Source organism: Epinephelus lanceolatus, chromosome 14 (assembly GCF_041903045.1).
Source record: "Epinephelus lanceolatus isolate andai-2023 chromosome 14, ASM4190304v1, whole genome shotgun sequence".
In the NCBI taxonomy this organism is placed as follows: Eukaryota; Metazoa; Chordata; class Actinopteri; order Perciformes; family Serranidae; genus Epinephelus; species Epinephelus lanceolatus.
In genome coordinates, this window is record NC_135747.1 from 26,045,839 (window position 1) to 26,066,622 (window position 20,784).

The following is a 20,784-nucleotide window of genomic DNA, read 5'->3' on the forward strand; positions in this document are numbered from 1 at the left end:
CGCCAACTGAGATTGAACGCTTCCTGTCAGCCCAGGTGCATTGTGGGTAAGAGTTGGCAAACAGCAGCGATATTGAGCTAGCGCTTAGCTCGCTGTGTTATTTGAACGACTCAACCATATAACTGATTAGCTAGACGCATTTCTTGCCATCTTGAATATAGTTGAACACCCCCTCCGCTCTTTTCCGGTCAAACAAACAACACAACGAAGAGGTGTGGCCACGGCTGGAACCAAAATGGCAACGACGGGACGCCAGTTTCTCACTTCGCACTGATTCACTTCATTGAACGTTAGCTTGACTAGCTAGCTCAACGAGGAACTATCAGAGAGACGGAAACCCGGGGACGGTTGAATATGGCTGAACTTGAACAACACGAAGGAGAGCAGGTATCGTGAACTACCGTTAGAGCATATTTCAGCTATTTTAAGACTCAATTTGTTTAAACCTGAGACGTGTTTAACATGAACGAACTCTGTTTTGACAGGACATTGAGAGGAAAATTGAGGAGACGAGGCAGAGATTCAAGAATGAGTTGCTCCAAGGTAACAGTTTGTTATGAAGAAGCTGGAATTAACCTGCACCATGACAAGTCACTTGCTTTGCTTTTGAATGACTTTGAGAGCATTGCCAGCTTCAGAAACTTAGTTATTGTAGGTTAACTGTGCACGAGTCAGCTGTTGCCTTACTTTGACATGTTGATAACATCATGACCTATTTGCACAGAGCCCAGATAAGCTCCAACAGATAACTAACCTAGCTAACGTTAGCTCTGTGTTGCCACATGTAGCAGGCAGTTTTGACTATTACAGCCCTTTGCTATGACGTTATGGCCTCAGTTACAGTACAGTATGCTAATGTATGACTTTATCAGCTTCCAATAATAGAAAAGTCAGTGTGGTTGAAAGCGAAACCTTGTGCTTGACTTCTTTAAATTTGGACTGTCATGTGATCCGAGCCTTTGTGTTGTGTTTACAGACTCAACAGATAAATATGACTCCAGAGATGTTGAAAGACTTGAGAAAGATGATGCTCTGGTGGAGGGCTACCTGCAGTGGAGACTTTATGTTATCGATGATGCATTGAAAATGATTGATGAAAGTCTTCAGTGGAGAAAAGAATATGGTTTGAATGGTAAGAAATTATGCTGAGTGGTTTTTAATATGGAGTGTGCAGTGTCACTTAAAAGTAGGCATCCTTTCTGATAGTAGTGCAAGTTTGGGTCCGTAAATTTTCCCTCTGTTTCTTACATTTAATAAAGTTGAGCGCATTTTTATTTATTTACAAAACCCTCTTTTCCTCTTTCTCAAATGTCAAATGATGTCAAAACAGATGCAGTTGTCCATGAGCTTTGCCTAAATAAAGTAGTCTAATGTGTTGGCAAATATTTGATTTTTAAATCAACAACTACATCATCAGATTAAACAAGACAGTTAATCAGAGCAGTCTTTAAATGCCATGTTTTGGGCAGTTTTTAATGACTGTTGGCTGCAGGCAGAGTTTGATCTGTGCCAAAATTGAGTACTGAAGTTCAATATCCAGTCCTATCTAAAAGCAGAAATATTGACATTTCCATATTTAGATGTTTACAGGCTTGCGACACATCAGTGGTTGTCTTTGTGCTTGCCCTGGGATGAATCCAGACAGAGTGGCATTGTGTGTTAAGCACCCATAAAGCCATGCATAGGCTACCCCCGAGAACAATCCCCTCTCTTTATGTTTGCTGAGGAATTTCTCAGAGTTGTTGTTTGTGAGGCTTTAATCCAGCAAATTCAATTTGTCAAGCAGTTGGTTTTGAGAAATCTGATTTATTCATGTCATTAGTATCCAGGGGCATCTGGGGCTGTATCACAAAGGCTAAACACTGTCAGTATTTTATCACTCTATTGAAAAGGGAAGATGACAAATAAATTATTTTTGTCAACTCAAGTTGTTTCAGGTTATAGGGAAGCTAGGATCCTCAAGAAATTCTCAAGAACTATTTAATAATTTTTAGCAAAAGACTTCCTCTAAACAGGAAAGGAAACTGTCCAGTCCTGGGCCACCTACATGAATGTTTTATAAAATTTTATATACAGGTGACCAATTTTAGTTATATTTTGTGCCTGTGATGACTGATCTGCAAGAATGCAACACGATGACTTCGCTGAGTGTTGCTCAGACATGAAGAAAATTCAAAGATTACGACAATTTTTTTTTTAAAAAAAAAAGAGTCTAATTTAAGTATTTGATGCCATCTTTAATTAGTTAAATTCAGATTTCTAATAGTCTCAAAAAGGAAGCTTACAAGCCACCTTTGACTTCAATGCCATGTTCTTTATAGCCAGTGTTTTTATTTCATAATGAAATGTGTGTTTGCTGGCATGTTTCAGATCTCACTGAGAGCACCATTCCCAAATGGATGTTCGAGACTGGTGCTGTCTACCTCCACGGCTACGACAAAGAGGGCAACAAGCTCTGTATGTACATGTTTTATTACAGACCTACTTACAGTAAACACTTCCTACTTAGCCTTTCTTTAATTGTCAGACAAGATAATATCTGTTCAAATAAAAGTGTGCTCCCATCACTGATATTCTACACAAATACGAAACTGCTAAAATTTTAATGAATAATTTTTGATCTCCGTTTACTGTTTTTAGTCTGGTTCAAAGTAAAGCTCCACGTCAAGGATGCAAAAACAATCATTGACAAGAAGAAGTATGTTGCCTTCTGGCTTGAGCGGTATGCGAAGAAAGAGCCTGGGATGCCGCTCACTGTTGTGTTTGACATGACAGAGTCTGGCCTCAGCAATATAGTAAGTCCAGAGTTTTAGTGATAATATGAGTAACTGTTTTTTTTTTTTATTCTTTGTCATTTGTCTTTAATTTTGCTTCCAGGTCTCCAAGACAAAGCATATACAGTATGTTGCATTTCTCTCCCTCCCTACAAAATGAGAATCACTGTTATATTTTAAAAAGACCATTTCCTTCCTGTGACTGTCATTGAAATGCTGTGGAGTATCCTCATTTTTCTTGCTGTTTGAGCTGTGGTCTTGTAGGGACTGATGCTCTTTAATGGTTTTACACTTCGGAGATTAAAGTAACCTTTAAATCCCGTTGGTCAATTCGAGTGGACTGTCTAATCCGTCGACTCACTGTGTCGCAGGCGTTAGCTCCTTGATGGAGCTCTCTGTCAGGGGGGGTGTATTTCATCGGCTGGGCTCTCTCCTGGAGAAATGGCTCAATTAAAGACAAATAAACCAGCGCAGGCACGGCAGAAAAGGATAAATAGCTGTGCAACCTAAAAAAAATGAAATGAGTAGATTAGAAGATCAGTTTGGAAAGCAGCCCTGTTGAGCCTTGTTGAACCACAGTAGGTGCTGGAGCAAGGGTAGCCAGTATGATCTCATTAAGGCTCGGGAGTGAGTCTCCTGCATAGCAATGAGGCTTCTAGCCAATTATGGAGCCCAGCCAGGGTATAGGGGCTGTATATATTGACATATTGGTTGTTTGCCTGATGATTAACATAAAAAAAGTAAGGGGAACATTTATCATATTCACTTAAAGAATGATTTTAAAGTGTGGCAGAACCTTTCACCTGGATGTGTGGTGTATAGATAAGATTTATCATATGTATTTAATTTGTTAGCCATGATTAGATTTTGTAGCACTATCTTAAGTGTAGATAAGATTATTTATTGAATCAGAAGCCCTTTATTATTTAAGTGGAGAAAATGCATTTAAGTCTAAGCCATTTATCCTTAACTGTCTCTCTCTTTATGTGTTTTTTTAGGAAGATTGTCTCCTTGAAATAATTAAGTTGTTAGATATAGTCTATGTAATCAAATGGTGATAAACGGCATATAACAGCAGGTTATATATTTTGTTGACGTGATTTACTCAAGTCTGTCTCATACGTAGTATTTAAGAGGAATCGAGCAGGTCATCTCAAGAGCTAGTACGTTTTCATTTCCTCTTAAGTGGGTCACTTTAGATCAAGAGGCAGTTAAGACTGCACAAACAGTTCTCCTTATTGAAAATCCATGCAACATCTTTTTATAGTTGAAGCCTTGTACGTGGTTTCACTTTTTAAATCCTTGTTTTTTTCCCACTCTGTGTTTCAGGACATGGAGTTTGTGAAGTACATCATTAATTGCTTCAAAGTTTATTATCCGAAGTTTTTATGTAAGTGACAAAACAAATATGTAACCATGTTTGTTCACATATGTTACATTCACCCATTAAATGTGATTTTAAGCTACTTTCAAGTCAAACCCAATTCTAATAGACAAGCTTTGTCCTTTTCTATCATTCCAGCCAAAATGATCATCGTGGATATGCCTTGGATCATGAATGGTGAGAATGAGCGTCCTTTATCTTAGCAGTCCAAACAAACTTGTCATTTTAATGTCCATTAGAAATGATGCCTGATTCTGTCATCTTGAGCATAAACATGTCTCTGTGTCTCAGCTGCTTGGAAGATCGTGAAATCGTGGTTGGGTCCCGAGGCAATCAGCAAGCTCAAGTTTGCATCCAGATCTGAGATCCAGGGATTCATAGACCTCGAGTACCTGCCATCTCACATGGGTGGAACGGTATGCTATTATGTCCTTCCGTGTGTGTTGCATTTAACATTTACAACTTAGCCTGTGATATGACATTAGATATCGTCTTAGATTAAATATGATAATATCATGTGTGTTGTCTTTTCCTGCTTTTAAAGGCTGCATTTCTAAAAATGCAGTGATATTTGATTTTCTCCATATTGCCCGGCCCTGCCTTTATATTGTGCATTAATCAGAACAAATTCTAAATATGAACCATTTTAAGAGATGTATTTGTTACCTTGAGTGGTGTTTGTGCCACACTGGAATCTCGAGTATCGTTTTATTCGTAGTGCACATTTTTATAGTTGTAGACGCTCTCCATACTCTGACAGAATGTTAATTAGTTTTGTGAGCTCACTGTTGACACTGAAATCTAACCTCAGTAAATAATTAACATCCGTTTGATCACTTAACGGAACTTCCCTTCCACATGCCATAATGCTCATTCATATGCAAGTCATGAGACTTTCTGTACTTATCAAGGACATTCAGCATGACCACTTTAATTTAACTTGACAATGTACACACTTTAAAACCATGCGTGTAGTGATTTAACTTATCTGGCTACATTCCAGGACCCCTTCAAGTACAGCTACCCGCCTCTTCCTGATGACGACTTCCAAACACCCCTCTGTGAAAATGGACCGATTGTTAGCGAGGATGAGACTGAGAGCAAAGAGGGTGAAATAGACGGCAAAGATACCCTCGAGTCCAGCTTCAACTCTGAGGTTGCGGCAAAGCCCAAAAAGGTACATTTTCTTTCAAGTTTATATCTAATTATTATCAGTTCTTTGCAGAATGAAGAAGTGCTTAAGAGACCTTAAATTAAAAATATCTTCACCCTTGTACGCCTTTTTAATTTCTCTACAATATGAAGCAGGGCTGCTCCTTGTGTGTTGCGTAAGTCTCCACTTTGGCAGGACACACAAGTCAGCGGGCATTGTTTAATTGATCTCATTGTCTATGTGAATGTGGATGAGTAGGTGTTATATTCTTGAATAAAATTGGTAAATGAATGTGATTAAATTGTGCTTATACTAGTATATCAGGAGCATTGTTTCTGTTGTTATCAGTGTAGCCGATCTGATGTGTGATTGAGTCATGATTAATTCTGATTCTGGCATTTCAGGCAGTGGTGTCCGTCTCTTATAGGTGTGATATTTTGCTCCTGCTCTAATTAGATGCCCTATGGTCGGAGATTCTTCCTGTTTCGTCTTTCCCTCACTTTCTATAAATTGAGCTCAAGATTACAGCATGTAATCAGACCGCTCTGTGGAGACAGCTGTGAATTAAGTGGCAAGTAATGCCCTGATTTGGAAGACGTTAAGCTCTTGCTCATTGTCTGTGTGAAGGTGACTCCTAATGTCTCTGGCTGCAATTAAATCCTGCCAACAAAGCCCATGCATCACAGCCAGCGCTCTGCTTCTCTCATCCTCTCCTCCCCTCATACGGTCCACAGAGGATGTCAAGTCAGCTACTTAAGCCCTCCCCTGCTGCGGTGAGATTCCTATTCTCGCCCAACAGCAACACACAGCCCCAGCGTGCCCCGCCATCACTGAAACTCCCCACAGGCCTTATCTTGAATGTGTCTGCAGCCGCTGTCAACCTCCCTCTCACTCTGGTGTCACCAAATTTCACCCACTTGCAGTCAGGATTGCAGCTTATGTTACATATTCTGCTCACTCCCCACAGGACAATCCAGCCCTCGTAATCTATTTAGCTTCCTTTCTGGGTAGCGGCATGCAAAGAAAGCCTGCGTGGAAATAGATGGAGGGCATTAAGGGGGTCATCCCAGGAAAAGCTCTGCAGCAGGAAATGCCTATTGAAGACTCGCAGAAAGTCGTGCATTGGCATTATATTGCTGCATGTTGTTTCCAACCATGGTTATTTATTCTTTTTGCTTTGTTGTTATTGAGTGTTACAGCTGTTATTTACAGATATTTTATGCTGTTTTGCTGTCACAGTCAGGGAGCAGCAGATTTGGGGTTAACCCGCATTTGATGTGACGTTGCTGTAATTTATAGCAGCTGTTGAGGGTTTTTGTAGCCGGCTGCCTATAGGACACAAACTGTATCTGCTGGAGAGGTGCCACGTCACCCCACAGCTACTCCCATGAGCCTCCTAAGCCCCAATAAACAAACAGTGCACCCATTGTTAATAAACACCACATTGGTCATGCACAACAGATTTAGATTTGCAAAGCAGCGATATGCAAATCAGTCAAGCGTTTGCTTCAGCAGTAATCTACAGGCACAAGTTTGAAGTTTGTTAATGTTTGTTAATAGAATCACCTTACACTCTGGCATGCATGACTCCAGAGAAAATGTGCATGTGAATTTAGTTTCATTTCCAGATACAAAACCAAGTAACTGTTGAACAAGCACTCCTGTCCTCTGAGGTGACAGACAAGATATCAAAACACTTGAGTCAGCTCTGTGGGAAAGAGGAAGATATTTTTCAGGTTAGCCTGAGAAACTAGTTGCACAACCATTCTGCACTGACACTGCATGGACAGTATGCTATGATTTAAGTGTTTGAATATGCCTGACTGCAATTGAACAGTCTCAGAGGATTATAATAGTAGATCTTCAATTTGTCTTAAAAGGGTGAACTGTAGCGATTAGAGTTAATCCTGCTGGTTATTCATGTGATATGTGAGTATGTGTAAAGGTATACATGTTCTTATGCTGTCTGTCTGGAAACCTTACAAACCCTTCCCTTTGGTTAGAAGCTTGTTCATTCAAGGCTGTAGTGTTTTCAAGGTAATAAGACCACCTGCACAGACCTGACGGAAATTATTGTTTGATGTTTGCCGAAAATAAATCAAAAGCATCTCAAACAAACACAGTATATAGAAGAAGGCAAGGTTAAGTACTTGAAGTGTGAGGTTAATATGCTCAAGAGAAATTGAAATTAATTGTTATAACAGGTTACTTAGCAGTGTCTGCTGTCTCCAGTTTCATCAGGCATTATGAATATTATTTCTGGTACTCTGCTGTGTCTATACTCGTAGCACTGTGTTAATATACCAGCCTGTCAGCTCTTCAAGCCCGTCTGAATGCATTCCACAGCACTGCTTCTGATCCATCTTGTCTAAATAAACAAGAGACTCTCCCCCTTCCACCGCCACCACCACCACCCATCGCATCCTGAATTCCGCTGCGTTCCCGGCAGCACTGCACTGATAACTCGAATGGCTTCGGGAAAGCTAATTGTCACTCTCTCTGTTTTGAAACAAGGGCTGGAGGTGGTAAGACAGTGTAGGATCACACCCACACAAGGAGCTCAGAGTCCAGACGATTTCTACCGGCTGGGAAGGCAGGTGTTCTCACGTGACTCGAATGGTTGTGAGCGCACCTCCCTCACAGTCGACCCGCTGTCATCTCGACCCCTGACCCCGCCCCGGACCTCACTTTTCAATCCGACCCCCCCTAAATTGTATTGCATTGTTTGAAAACCGCAAATTTTCTGACTTTTGTTATGAAGGGAAACAGGCTAAATGAAGCTCAGCCTGCCTTTTGCACAACGACATGTGAACACTCAACCAAGCAAGACACTCATGTTTCACTGTATGATCAGCTCAAAGAGCATGAAAAGCACAATCACTACTCCCAGTGAACAACATGACCTAACCTGAGGTCAGAACGTACAGATAATACTAATATTATTACTGCTAAGCTACAGTAGACCAAGTCACTAACACTCAGCACTAACTATTTAACCATGCTTGCCTTTGAGGCAGGTTTTTAGCAAACCCACGTGTGCCTTGTCCTCTTACATTATCCTTTACCAGCTCTGTGAATCTGGAGAGTGCTTATCTTCACGCATTTCCTTCCTTAATATGTACTGTATAACCAGTAGACACTCCTCATTAGCATTTCATGAAGCTTTCAGCTTAGGATAATGTCTTTGCATTTCGAATCTTACACACAATTTGTAGAAATTTTGAATTTGAACTAATTTAAGATGTATTTTATCATGGTCAATTTTAACTCTTTGTAATGGACTATAATAGTATAAGTGTTTGTTTTTTTTAATTAATTTGTTTCTCAAAATAAATTGCCATTTATTTTGCTTTTTTTGTCAATCTATAATGGAATTTGTTTCCATGAGCCTTACAGATATGGTCAAAGCTGCGCCAGAACACTGTAATTTTAATTATAATATCTGTACGACACAGCCTGCTATTTCAATGTTTCCTTTTAATTAAAAATTGGAGTATGTTTTACTTTTTTTTTTATTTTTTTTTTTTTACACGCATTATTACCTAATTGTGTTAAGCTTGCTCTTTAAAAATGACAAATAAATAGAGACATTTCATCAGCAGCTGATTATCTCCTGATGTCTTCATTGTGGCAGTTGCATGACAGTCAGCCTTTAAATTAAGATGACATGCTGTGTTGCTTATCACAGCAAAGGACACACTTCCCCTCTGAGTCACAAATGTTCCCATCACATGCAGAGTCCGCTCACCTTTGCCCCCTCCCCTCCCCTCGTCCTCCCATGATGTGCTCCCTCTCCCATCTGTTTTGCACAACATGTTGTGCCAACAGCACAGTGAAAGCATCCATTTCCCTAACCACTTAGTTTATTCATAGCGCTCATGCCAGTGTTTCACAATTTGTACGCTGTCAGCTGTTTTATGGTCATATGGTCTTTTTGTGGATGATTTGGGTCAAAGTTTATTGATGTTTTGCTGAAGTGAAAGTATCCACGTATGAGTGATATGACTTTTGGTCTGATTGAACTATTTTTGTTAAAGGTTCTTTGTTTCATCCAAACAAGTCATGAGTTTAAGAGTCTACCAGGAACAAAGGTCAGGAGTTTTCATGGGGGTTTCTCTGGAAAAGGCGCCATATTTTGATGACATAACACTTCACGCTAATTTCACAATAACCACTTATTAATCATTACAGACGACTGTCAAGCGCTTCATTAACTGATAGCTTTCTCCGCTTGAAGGGCAAGGGTCAAACATTTTATTTTCATGGAAGGGGCCAGATAAGGGTCACGCGATTACATTATCAGTATTCCGAGTCTCTTTTCTAATTAAGCACTCTTTGTTGTTTCAGGTGAATTTCCTGGAAGACAGTTTGAGGGCAGAGGACAATGATAAAGGAGAAACAAGCACCAGGACCAAAGGGGCCAGGAAGCCATTGACCACCTTCAAAGGCCCTTTGTTAGATGTTAGGTAGGCGTCCTGCTCACACCCTGTCCCATCTTGTCATTAGCCTGCACTTCACTTTAAGCTCTTGATAGTCACATTGCAGGGGTTTTCTACACACTTATACGGATACTTTGCTGATTTTCAACCAGCAACCATGTGAGTAGTATCTGTAAATGAACTGTGGTAACCCTCACTCCATTTTACCAGCGCCCAGATCTCCCTGCTCGTCTGCCAGCTCAAACTACAGACTGCACTTCCGCTTTTCTGTATGCCCGCTGCCACGGACACAAACACTATAGAAGCGGATTGAGAGAGAGAGCTGCCCCTCTAGTACTGATCAAATATGAACCAAGAATCTGTTACTGTGTAGCCTGTGTCATGTCTAAAATGTTTTTAGAAACAGCTTACTGTTTAACAGCTGAGATGGGTTGTTATCAGCCGGCCAGCACATTGTTTCCTGTGTCAAAATGGTCAAGCTCGCATTACGTCACCCACCAGTGAGAGCGTGTATTGGTCTGGTGTGGTGCAGTGCACAACTTCTGGTGGTGAAAGTAAATGCCACAGCCATTTTACTCTGTTTTCTTTGGTCATGTAGATGAAAAGACCATCTTTACAGCAGTGAAATACTCCTTTAAATTAGGAGGGTCTCAAAAATTATATCAGTAAATTATAGTTAGTTCCAAATGGCATCATATCTTTTGATAGAAAGTATGCCAATGCTTTAAAGACCTTTTGTGTCCTTTGAGGTTTGTGCTTGGTTGGTTGGTATTATTGGTTTCCCATATTGCTTGACAAAATATTCCCAATGAGGGAAATTCCCTATGGTCAACTCATTTTAAGTGTTTTTTTTTTTTTTTTTTTAAATTGAGAGCCGCCATAAAATCACACTTCATCCCATCTCTACACCAGAGTTCAATCTGTTTTCACTGAAACAAACAGGTGTAAAAGCATTCAATCCTGTTCTCCTGGCTGCACCTTTACCCATCTGGGGTTGTGTGTTCACACATTGCAGCTTCCCTGCACTGCAGTTACAACACATTACTCCATCATCTGTTCCCAAGATTTCTGCCAGGCCAGCAAACCCCAAAGCTTGTTCAGGTGTTGCACTGTGGCTGACACTCCTCCCTCTCTGAATATATGTACACTCAGATGCCAATTTATTAGCTACACCTAGATAAAACAAACAAAACAGGATAATAATAAGCAGTATTTATTTACTGCAGGGCTTTTGTATTACACTGCATTAGTTTAAGCTTGACGTTAACTGGCAACAGAGAGTTTATTGAGGAGTCATGAATTTTAATTGCCTTGTACATATTGACAGAAATCGTCTCTTCACGTTTCGGCTCAAAGCCTGAAGTTATTATTGACGTGTTTGTACCTTTATAGCCCGATTGATCTGGGCAGGAATTAAGGATGCTGCCAATCAATTGTTCACACTGAGACACTGGCCAATGATCAATTAACCCTAAAGAAAGGAGCACACGTCCCCCCTTGCACATGTCGTTAAACACATCATATGTTTTAATTGGATGTTCATTGAATTGCAAAGGGGGTGTCGACTTCAAAAGTGGCGTGTTGCAAAGGAGTAGAGCAGTCACACGATGCGGTTGGTTCTTGGGTAAATACTTAGCAGTGCATTCACACACTGCATGATATTGCTCCTCGTTTTCATGAATAATGTCCGTTGAATTCTGTTTTTTTAAAGGGTAATGGCTTTGATGTGAGGATTTTAACAGCTCTGGGCTGTGAATTATAGTGATAAACAGATTTAAATGAGCCTTAAACGCAATTATGTTTCTGAGCTGTGTTAGCCTTAATTCGAGGCTGGGGGCTTTAGAAGGGAGTAGGGGGCTTTGATCTTGTGTTTGCCAAAGGTTTCCAGAGCCCGAAGACTCACTCTGAGCGCGAGCAAGCGCCAGACTCTACAGCTGTTTTACTGAGGAAAAAACACACGAAGACTTGAAAAGGAAAAAAAAATACCTTTGTTCTTTGCAGTTTTGTCCATGAAACGTAGCCAAGCTGCATCAGTGAGAAGCTTTATACATTTGAGGCAGATATTATAATCCATTTGCTTGTTTCGTCTTGGCAAAGTTAAAGTCCCCAGTGCAAAAAGTGTTCACTGAGGCTGAATCCATCAAATCACATACTATTTATAGCCAAGTTAGACTGTTGCAAACTTGCTTAGAAGAAGCTATTGAGTGCCAACAACCAACAAGGAGTGTCAGAGAGAGAGAGGCAAAGTGCCTCATCGCCAGATTTTAGGCTACAGATTTGCTTTGGCTCTAAATTTCACAGCTTTGATGCATGATCAGAGCTCTACCCTGCTTAAAAGTGCTAAAATTGTGTTGCATGTTTCTGCTACAATATACTCATCTGCTCTCTTTTATTTACTCTCCTTTGAGACAAAATCAAAAACCAAAAGGGAGACATTTGATATTTGATGGTGTCATGATGGCGGCCCTTTTTTCTTTTTTGCATTAATTTGTCGTAACACAGTTCGTTCTCCAGCTACATAGATGAACAACTCATTTCCATACAGCTTATCAAATCACTTCATTTGAAAACAGTATTTGCATGAAGCAGTAATGTCAGTGTTCCATCATGGGCAGACAGTCACACTGACTAAAAGCCAGACAACATCCTGCCACACAGTACAAAAGCCACAGATTCGTCTAAGGTCTCCTTCTTGTCTAATTTACAATCTTGAACACGTCTTGTTGAGCATCTTAGCTTATTAATCGAGCCACCAGATGAACATAAACTTGTCTGTTTCAGTGCATTAAAGGGCATGTAAACGCACCTTCAAATGTCACTTACATTATACCATAAATGTTGGTGTGGTCCTTACTCTTAAATACTCCTTACACTGTCTGCTCATGACTTGTATGGTACAGCCCAGGTTTTTTTACTAGGTGCGACAGCATTGCCACAGCTGGTATTGTTTTCACCTTGTGTGTGTGTGTGTGTGTGTGTGTGTGTGTGTGTGTGTGTGTGTGTGTGTGTGTCATCATGCAAATTGTAGTCCTGGAGATACCTATTTTGTAGCAGGAACTACTGCAGATTTTTTCATCGCAATAGCATCACAACTGTATAAGATGCATTCAGGAAACTTCACGTGTGTAGCTGAGATCAAAATGAAGGCATAGTCTGAAGATGGGTGTGGTCCAAGCAAAGGGGTCCAGAAGTAGAAGGCCGGAAGTAGGGAAGGGACCATTGTCCCCCCAACTTTACGCCCCTGACCCCGATTTGTTTTAAGTTGCGAATAGCTGTATCACAGCTGGAACGATCCCGATCTTTAATTTACTTTGTCTCTCATTCCCCTGCTTGGGCTCAGCCTGCGAGCTGCTGTCAATCAAACACACACAGCGACACACCCCTTTAATGAGACAGAAAAAAAATATTTCTGATATTTTTCCAAAGACCTTATTTATTCCTTTGATAAATAAGCATACATTTTTGCAGTAAAAAGGTTTTTTTTTATTGATGGTAAACTGACGGTCTTTAAACCTGATAATTACACAATTCCATGTAATGGCACCCAGATGTGGCCTTTTAAGCCAACTGAAAGCCTGAGAGATCCATATGGGTCAAGAATAAGCAATAAGTCAGAGGCTTTGAGAAAGGTTTAAAGAAGTGCAGTCAGGAGCTGTGGAAGAATCTCTCCTGTGAGCTGCAAACCACAGCATGTTATCTCTGCTGGGGCCAAAGCTGGATTATTAACCGGGCAAACAGGTTGCTCACCTACTGGTATTAATTGTGTGTCAGTCGGTTTGTTGTTTTATGATTTATTGCAGATATGTGTGGGCATGTGCAGCACAAAAGAACATTACCAGCTTAACGGTTAAGGCCGTTAAGGCAGGTCTTTCATTATTATTTATCTTGTCTTGCTGCCATGTATAGGGTTGCTTTGACAAAACATTGGTTAAAGTGAAAAATAAAACAGATGGTTGTGATAATGTAAACAAGCTTGATGTAAATTCTGTATTTTAAAGTAAACTTTAGTTTTATTTTTGGCTGTAAAATACTGCCTCTACATCATCCTTAAGGAAAGACTTGCTGAAGCAGACAATTAAAGTGATGTGTAGCAGGACAAGCTACAAGTCCTTGGATAATCATACCACACAGACAGCGAGGCAGAGAAATAGCAGCAGCCCAATCTGTATTAATAAGACACCTAAGAAAGAAACAACAAAGCATTTTGTGAAGCAAATGGGAACACTTGTCTGCATGTAGCAGTTGTATCTCTACTGAAGTGCACAAATAGACTCTTTATAGTGTCTACTTTGCACCGTAATGTAGCTCCTGTCTCACAATGTGTGTTTTTATTCTCTCCCTCCAGCCCCGCAGAGGAGCTCAGCTTTGGCTCTGGAGAGACGGAGAAAAAGAGCCTCATTATCCTGAGCAATGTTACCAAAAATCAAGTAGCCTTCAAGGTGAGAGGAACGGCTCAGTGCTAAGTTGTGTGCTTAAGTTTGTGGGCACAGCATGAGCTGACAGTACAACTGCTTTATGCTGCTATAATGAATTGAGGCTAAACAATTATTAGATTAGACCGATACATCTGTTTGTTGATCAACAGAAAATTAACATTTTGTCAAGTGATAAGTTATTGAAGTAATTTGCTAAGAAAAAAAAGACAAAAATGAACTGGTCCCAGTTTCTCAAATGTTGGAATTTCCTGCTTTTTTCTATCATGTGTTACTGTGAAATTTCCCACAGCACATGTGGGAATTTTCTGACATTTCATGGACTTAGAATTCATTTCATTAAAGCTGGGGTAGGTAGTTTTCTGGAAAAGAAAACCAAAAAAAAAAAAAAGTCAAAGTTTCCATCTCCCATTTCAGTCATCCAGATAATAATTGTGACCCAGATTCCTGATGTTATATAGCAGTAATTCTTGGGTGCTTTCACAGCTGCCCTGTTTGGTTCGGTTCAATCAAACTCAAGTTTGTTTGCCCCCTAAGTGTGGTTCGTTTGGGCAGGTGCAATCACACTTGTGCACCAAAACAACCGGACTAAGACCTTCTTGAAGAGGTGGTCTCGGTCCGGTTACAAACAAACTCTGGTGCGGTTCATTTGTGGTGAGAACGTGTTTCGAACCTCGATCCAAACCAACTGCAGTCACATGACACATTGTTTGGGTTAAACATGAGCATGTTACAGTCCTGGAGGATTATTAATGTGCACCTCCTCCTGTACTGCCTTAATATGCACATTCAGCACATCCAATGCATCAAAACATTGTTTTCTAGTTGGAGCCGTGCCTCGTTTTCAAACTGTATGGTTTGCCTAAAATGAACAATGACAGCAATAAAGTCCACGATGAGCAGCGCTAAACTCAACCTGTGTAGTTGTCCCTCCATTGTGACATTAGAAAGTGTCACATTTATCTTGCAAGTGTACTCTTCTTCAGCGTTTTGTTTACTTCCTGGATTTTTCCCACATGGAAATTCTGACCAATCAAGAGCAGCTTTCACATGCAAGACATTTTATCTGGTCCGCTTGTAAATGCGGACTCTAGGCAACTTTATAACAAAATTAGTCCCTGATTCGGACCAAAGCAAGCGAACTCTAGGTCTGAAAGTATCCTTAGAAGATGACTGTCCTGTTTGCCTTGCAACCTTATGGGCCTGTAAAGCCCTTTGAGATTATAAACTGTGATTTGAGGCTCAAGCTAGCTAAATAAACATGATCTGGATTCAGCTGTAGCTGTGAGCATTTGGCTACAGTTAGCAGAATTCTTAACTACTAACAACATTTTGTTCCCTTTCTGAAACACTTTGGCGATATTGGCATGTCTGTCATTGTATTTATTGTCAGACTCTCTTTTAGACTGTCTTTTTGGATTTGTCCGTTTTCCTTTTTTGAGTTCCTTTGCAGTGTGGGCAGTTTTCCACATGATTTTCCGCCATAGTAGAAGGCTTTTACCATCGAAAGGGACGTGCATGTGCATCTGCATTTATAGAACAGCCAACAGGAATGTGCACTTTCCGAAATGACCTGTAATTGTCCAAAGTCTCCCTTCAGGGACTAAATTTTCTGAAGCCTGATAACAGAGCCATGAGGAGATGCACGCGTCCAGTTTTCTTTTAGACCACTTAGATTACAACATGCTGTAAATATGGGACTTTTGCCCAGTAACGCAAAAACCTGCCTACCCTAGCTTCAAGAAGAACAAATATTATTTATTATTAAAAGTGCCTCTGGTGTCTCCACAGGTACGGACCACAGCACCTGAGAAGTACAGAGTGAAGCCCAGTAGCAGCAGCTGTGAACCAGGAGCTTCAGTGGATATAGTGGTGTCTTTACATGGAGGTACTGCACTTTAGCTCCGCACTCCGCTCCACTCACAGATGTATCCGAATGCTGAACTTCAGAATAATCAAATGGTCCGGTCTTTTACCTTTCCAAAGTGCCAGCAGCCACTTTTCTTTTCCTGACATACATATTTCAAAAGTGATAAAAGAATCATCTCTCCAAAACAAACCATCAGACAGCTGACAGCGCCGTGCGAGTTAAAACATTTTATGGCCTTCAAGCACTGAAATGTCAGCTGTAGGTTACGATGTGCTCCAAATAACTCAGAGGAATCCGCACTACCTATTTCTGGGCTGTGGGTTTTTTTTTCTTGCTTTTATGCTGTGGTGTTTCTGTGTTGTTTTTTTCCAATACTGTCTTTTCAGCAGTGAATTTTAACAAGGCCCCTCTGTTTCTATTTCTGAGCCAAGTCAGTCAGCTACCTTGGTTTTGTTATTGATTTAAACAGCAATTTTAATTCTTCTCTCACGTTTACTGAAAAAAACGAGCCCTTTCTGTTTCTGTTTTTTTTTTTTCCTAATTATATCATCTCGCATTAAAGTCTTGGTTTAATGTTGCCCTGACTGTTCATGTGCAGGTTCTCAAGCCTCTCCACAGGACAGATTTTTGGTCATGGCTGCCGAGATGGAAAATGCTGGATCACAAGAACTCGCGCAGTTCTGGAAAGAAGTCCCGAAAACCAAGGTCATGGAACACAGGTAGGCATCTTGTACTGCTTATTGAGACATGTCAGTAAATATGTGAAAGAATTTGTACACTCTCAGTGATCGTCTGTTGCCACACAGTCCTCTTTTACAGGAGACTTGCAGGCTGCGTATCACCCTGATGGCCTCCGCTCATTAGTTTGTGACTTTCCCACAGATTGCGCTGTCATGTTCTGGAGAGCGCTAAACCAACAGTGAATCCTCTCAGAGACAGCCCTGTGGAGACAGGAAGCAGCGGGCAGCAGGAATTAAGCACAGTGGTGAGTTCTGGTGGAAGAGCAGCCCTGTTCCTCTGCAGTACACACTATTCTTTAGTTACAGTGTATTTGTTCATTCAGATACTTATGGCCAGCAATTTAGATTTTGTATATTGCCATCACTGTTTTAAAACCAGTGACAGTTCAATATTACTTTGACTCTTAAAACAGTGGTTCCCAACTGTCCAGCCACAGGGATCCAGATTTCTCCTTAGTCATTAGTTCAGGGTCCACGCAGTTTAATATATTCAGCACCATACTTGTGTTTGGCCATGTAGTCGAGCTAGTTTGCTGTCTCTGTCAAGTAGCTGTCCGTTATTCACTCACTCTACAGCAGGAAACAGAACTTCAGTATGTAAGCTCTGTGCCGAAAATTCACTGTACTTCAAAGTAAAGTGTGTTTTTTACAAAACTTGACACATTAGAGTCACTTCTAGTCCATTCAGAATGGACCCGTGACCCACTTTTGGACCACGACCCACCAGTTTGGAACCACTGTCTTAAAAGATTAAGGGCCCTAAAATTTGAAACAAATTTGTTATCAGTGTTTTTTATGCCTCCACTCCTGCGACAGCCATGGTCGAAGGCATTATGTATTCGGGTTGTCCGTCCGTCCGTCCGTGAACTGGATAACCTTGAGAGAATTTCCTCAAATTTGGCACAAATGTCCACATGGACTCAAGGATGAACTGATCAGATTTTAATTGTCAAAAGTCAAAGTCACCATCACCTCACAAAACACGTTTTTGGCCACAACTTAAGAATTCATATGCGAATAATGGCAACATTTCACCCAAATTTCTAATAGGATAAAATGATAAAGTGATGACATTGTGTATCCAAAAGGTGAAAGGTCAACCTCACTGTGACATCATAATGTTTTCTTACCATTATTCAACTTCATAATTCAGAAACAACAGGGAAGACACTTGGTCAGATACTGATTTGGTGACACTAAAGGCCTTTGTACACTGAGTCTGTTTTGTTTTGTTTTTTTTGTCCGAAATTGTCGCACATCTAAAAAAAGTACGACCTCACGTTGTGTCAATCACGTTTGCACACTGAGTCCAAAACTTTTGTCAATAAAATTTTTGGAACAGGTTCGATTTTCTGCGTTTTTAGGATCTGTCAGAGCCTTTAGAAACGTTTGACCAAGAATCAGTGAAGGGCATGTGGCGGCGGGACACAACCGCGACGAGACAGAGGAATAGGACGCACAGAATAATTACATAACGCAGACAGCTCACTTTAAACAGTCAGATAGTAATTATGCAGGTGGATGATGATGACGAGGAGGAGCATGTGACAAGGAGGGACAAGGAGGGAGTGGTGACACCCGGATAGGTAACTCCAGTGGAGAGAGGCAAATGAGGAAATGCGTCTTTTAAGTTTGTCTCGAATTGCGAATTTTCACAACAAATAGAGCAGTAAAACGCATCGGAATCGGTGCAAGTTTCTGCGCGTAATGATTTTTCTTTTTCAGATGACAGATTAAAAAACACATCCAAAACGGACTCAGTGTGCAAAGGCCTTAATCTTTGGCTTCATACTTCATATATCGTTTCTATTCAACAACATCTATATTTGAAGTATTGTCTATTGTCTACTGCCATGGCTACATTTGAGTCTGGATAGACATGGATATAAACTGCAACTTGACTGACTGGTGGAGGTACACAACCACGAGGTGGTAATTCTAGTTTGTATTTGTACAGTATGCTCCAAAATCCTCCCACACCCAGGCACTGGATGATAACTTTAACTGCACATCAGTAAGTATAACATGTAGTTTGAGTGTGGGTTGTTTAGGTTGTAGATGCATAAACTGGGTACCTGGTTTATTAGCTTCTTAAAGTTCAACATTTTGGTTACTATTTGCTTTCCTGCACCGCTTTCAGACCTGTGTGATAACTTTGGAGCTGGAATAGGGAGGCAGCTAGCCTTGCTTAGCAGAAAAACTGGACATGGGGGGAAACAGTTTGCCTGGCTCTATCGAATGTTAAAAAATATGCTTTCCAGCACCTGTAACACTCACTAATTTACATGTTGTATCTCGTTTGTTTAGTCCACACAGTGTACACAAATAAAATGACCATAAAAGAGAGTGTAGCCTCTCCTCTGATTACCTCACAACCTCACGGTGACACAAGACTCTAGGAAGTCACCGCACTGGCCCTTTGTACAGCAGGATCTAGTTATAGCACTTAGCTCCCTCTAAAACCACAGGTTGTCATGTTTGCCTTTCTGCTTAAGTGTAATTTAAACAAATGAAATACTTCACGTTGATAATGTGCTTTTAGAGGTGCAGGCATGCGTATTTCTTAAGTGTGTAGAAGACCAGGCTGTTTGTTTCCCCTATACAGATAACCTTAAGCCTCCAGTCTTCATGTTAAGCTAATTGCCTCCCTGCTCCAGCTCCATACATATCACACAGATATGAGAGTGCTATCAACCTTCTCATCTAACTCTTGGCAACAAACCAAATAAGCGCATTTCACACTATTCCCTTAATTTACCTTACGTCTCCTGCCTGATTTGTTTCCATGACTTTAATTCCAAGGGTGTTAGATAAACCAGGTCAGTGAACCCGTTTTTATCTCAGCAGCTCATGCGAGTGATGACCTGCAATGCTCGGTTGGAGCAGAAGATGAACACGTGTCTGTGGGTGCAGAAGGTTCTCATCGGGTTGGTGCTGGTCCTCGTGGTGCTGAACCTCCTGTGTCTCTACCTGCTGGGCACTTCCCAGCAGCCATCCTGACCTGCCACAGCTCCCTCCGCCCGCATCTGTCGACCACAGACGCACAGACGGTTCCAGCAGGGGCCACAGTTGACTACCTGGGGGACGGTCGTCCTGAGCTCTCTCCTTCCCTCGGGCTGCTGTCATGGAGGGGAGGAGGGCTGACCTTAGGGACATGAGAGTTGTTGTGGAGTAACTATATGAAGAGATTGTACTCGTCTCTTTTCAAGCACTTGAGAGGTAATGCAACAGAGACACTTTTAACAATGTGACATGGAATCATTAATGTATTTTTTAAGACCGATCATGGAGAAAAAAAAGTGTATTTATTGCGAAAGACACAATATGTAGGAAGAAGTTATTATTGTTATTATTAGTTATTTTTGTGATCATAATGTACAATTTTTTATATTATATAAATCTAAAAATTATGAAATAAACCTTCTTTTGTCAAACTATCTCTTTTTATTCAGCATTATAACACTTTTACTTTTGTCAGAGCATTTAATAAGAGTATCCACACACTCTCCTTTATCCTGAGCTGTAGATGTTTGGGTCAGTCAGTCGTCCTGTTTTGCATAAGTATCCACACTCTCTAATAAACCCTCATTAGTACAGAGGTGTCTAATTGAAAACATTGCCATGTATGACCTTACTAAACCTCTCCACACTCAGACCAAGGAGCCACAAGAGATCTCTGTCTCTACTATCTCCTCTATTTGTTTTAATTACCCCGACACTAGCAAACTAAAAATACCAAAGCAATTACTGGTGAGTACAAGGACATGGCACAACCCACTTGTAGCTTAGTGGGAAGCGCTGATATCTATAACAAGATCCAGCTCGGAGCAATCAGGACGCAAGCTGCCACACTAGAAATGATCACAATTGGGTTATTAGATATGTGCGCACAAGGGTTGTCTGGCGTCAACATTTGCAGCTTGTTCGCAGTAGGTGGTGGCTGCTCGCATGCGAGGGATGATTAGAATGACTCATGCAATAACGGGTAAAC

The 20,784-nt window shown here is 40.8% G+C and overlaps 1 protein-coding gene across 5 annotated transcripts; it reads left to right on the plus strand.

The window, feature by feature from the left end:
• The first annotated feature begins 65 nt into the window (after window positions 1-65).
• On the plus strand, window positions 66-20,228 carry mospd2 (motile sperm domain containing 2). 5 transcript variants are annotated; one of them, XM_033617306.2, is made up of 16 exons: window positions 66-387; window positions 486-543; window positions 977-1,132; window positions 2,371-2,457; window positions 2,641-2,795; window positions 4,104-4,164; window positions 4,297-4,335; window positions 4,450-4,574; window positions 5,162-5,335; window positions 9,659-9,777; window positions 14,096-14,189; window positions 15,975-16,071; window positions 16,652-16,772; window positions 16,936-17,038; window positions 18,751-18,807; window positions 19,638-20,228. In XM_033617306.2, the coding sequence occupies exons 1-16, from the start codon at window positions 355-357 to the stop codon at window positions 19,791-19,793; spliced, it is 1,635 nt and encodes a 544-aa protein (XP_033473197.1). In that variant the 5' UTR covers window positions 66-354; the 3' UTR covers window positions 19,794-20,228. The 5 variants fall into 5 exon arrangements, with proteins under 5 accessions (XP_033473197.1, XP_033473198.1, XP_033473199.1 ...); XM_033617307.2 differs by having other exon boundaries at window positions 19,641-20,228; XM_033617308.2 differs by having other exon boundaries at window positions 986-1,132.
• The last annotated feature ends 556 nt before the right edge of the window (window positions 20,229-20,784 follow it).

Coding starts and splice junctions, on each gene's coding strand:
- mospd2 (XM_033617306.2), top strand. CDS start 355: ATGGCTGAACTTGAACAACACGAAGGAGAGCAG. Junction 544..976: donor CAAGAATGAGTTGCTCCAAG/GTAACAGTTTGT, acceptor TTGTGTTTACAG/ACTCAACAGATAAATATGAC. Junction 4,575..5,161: donor CATCTCACATGGGTGGAACG/GTATGCTATTAT, acceptor GCTACATTCCAG/GACCCCTTCAAGTACAGCTA.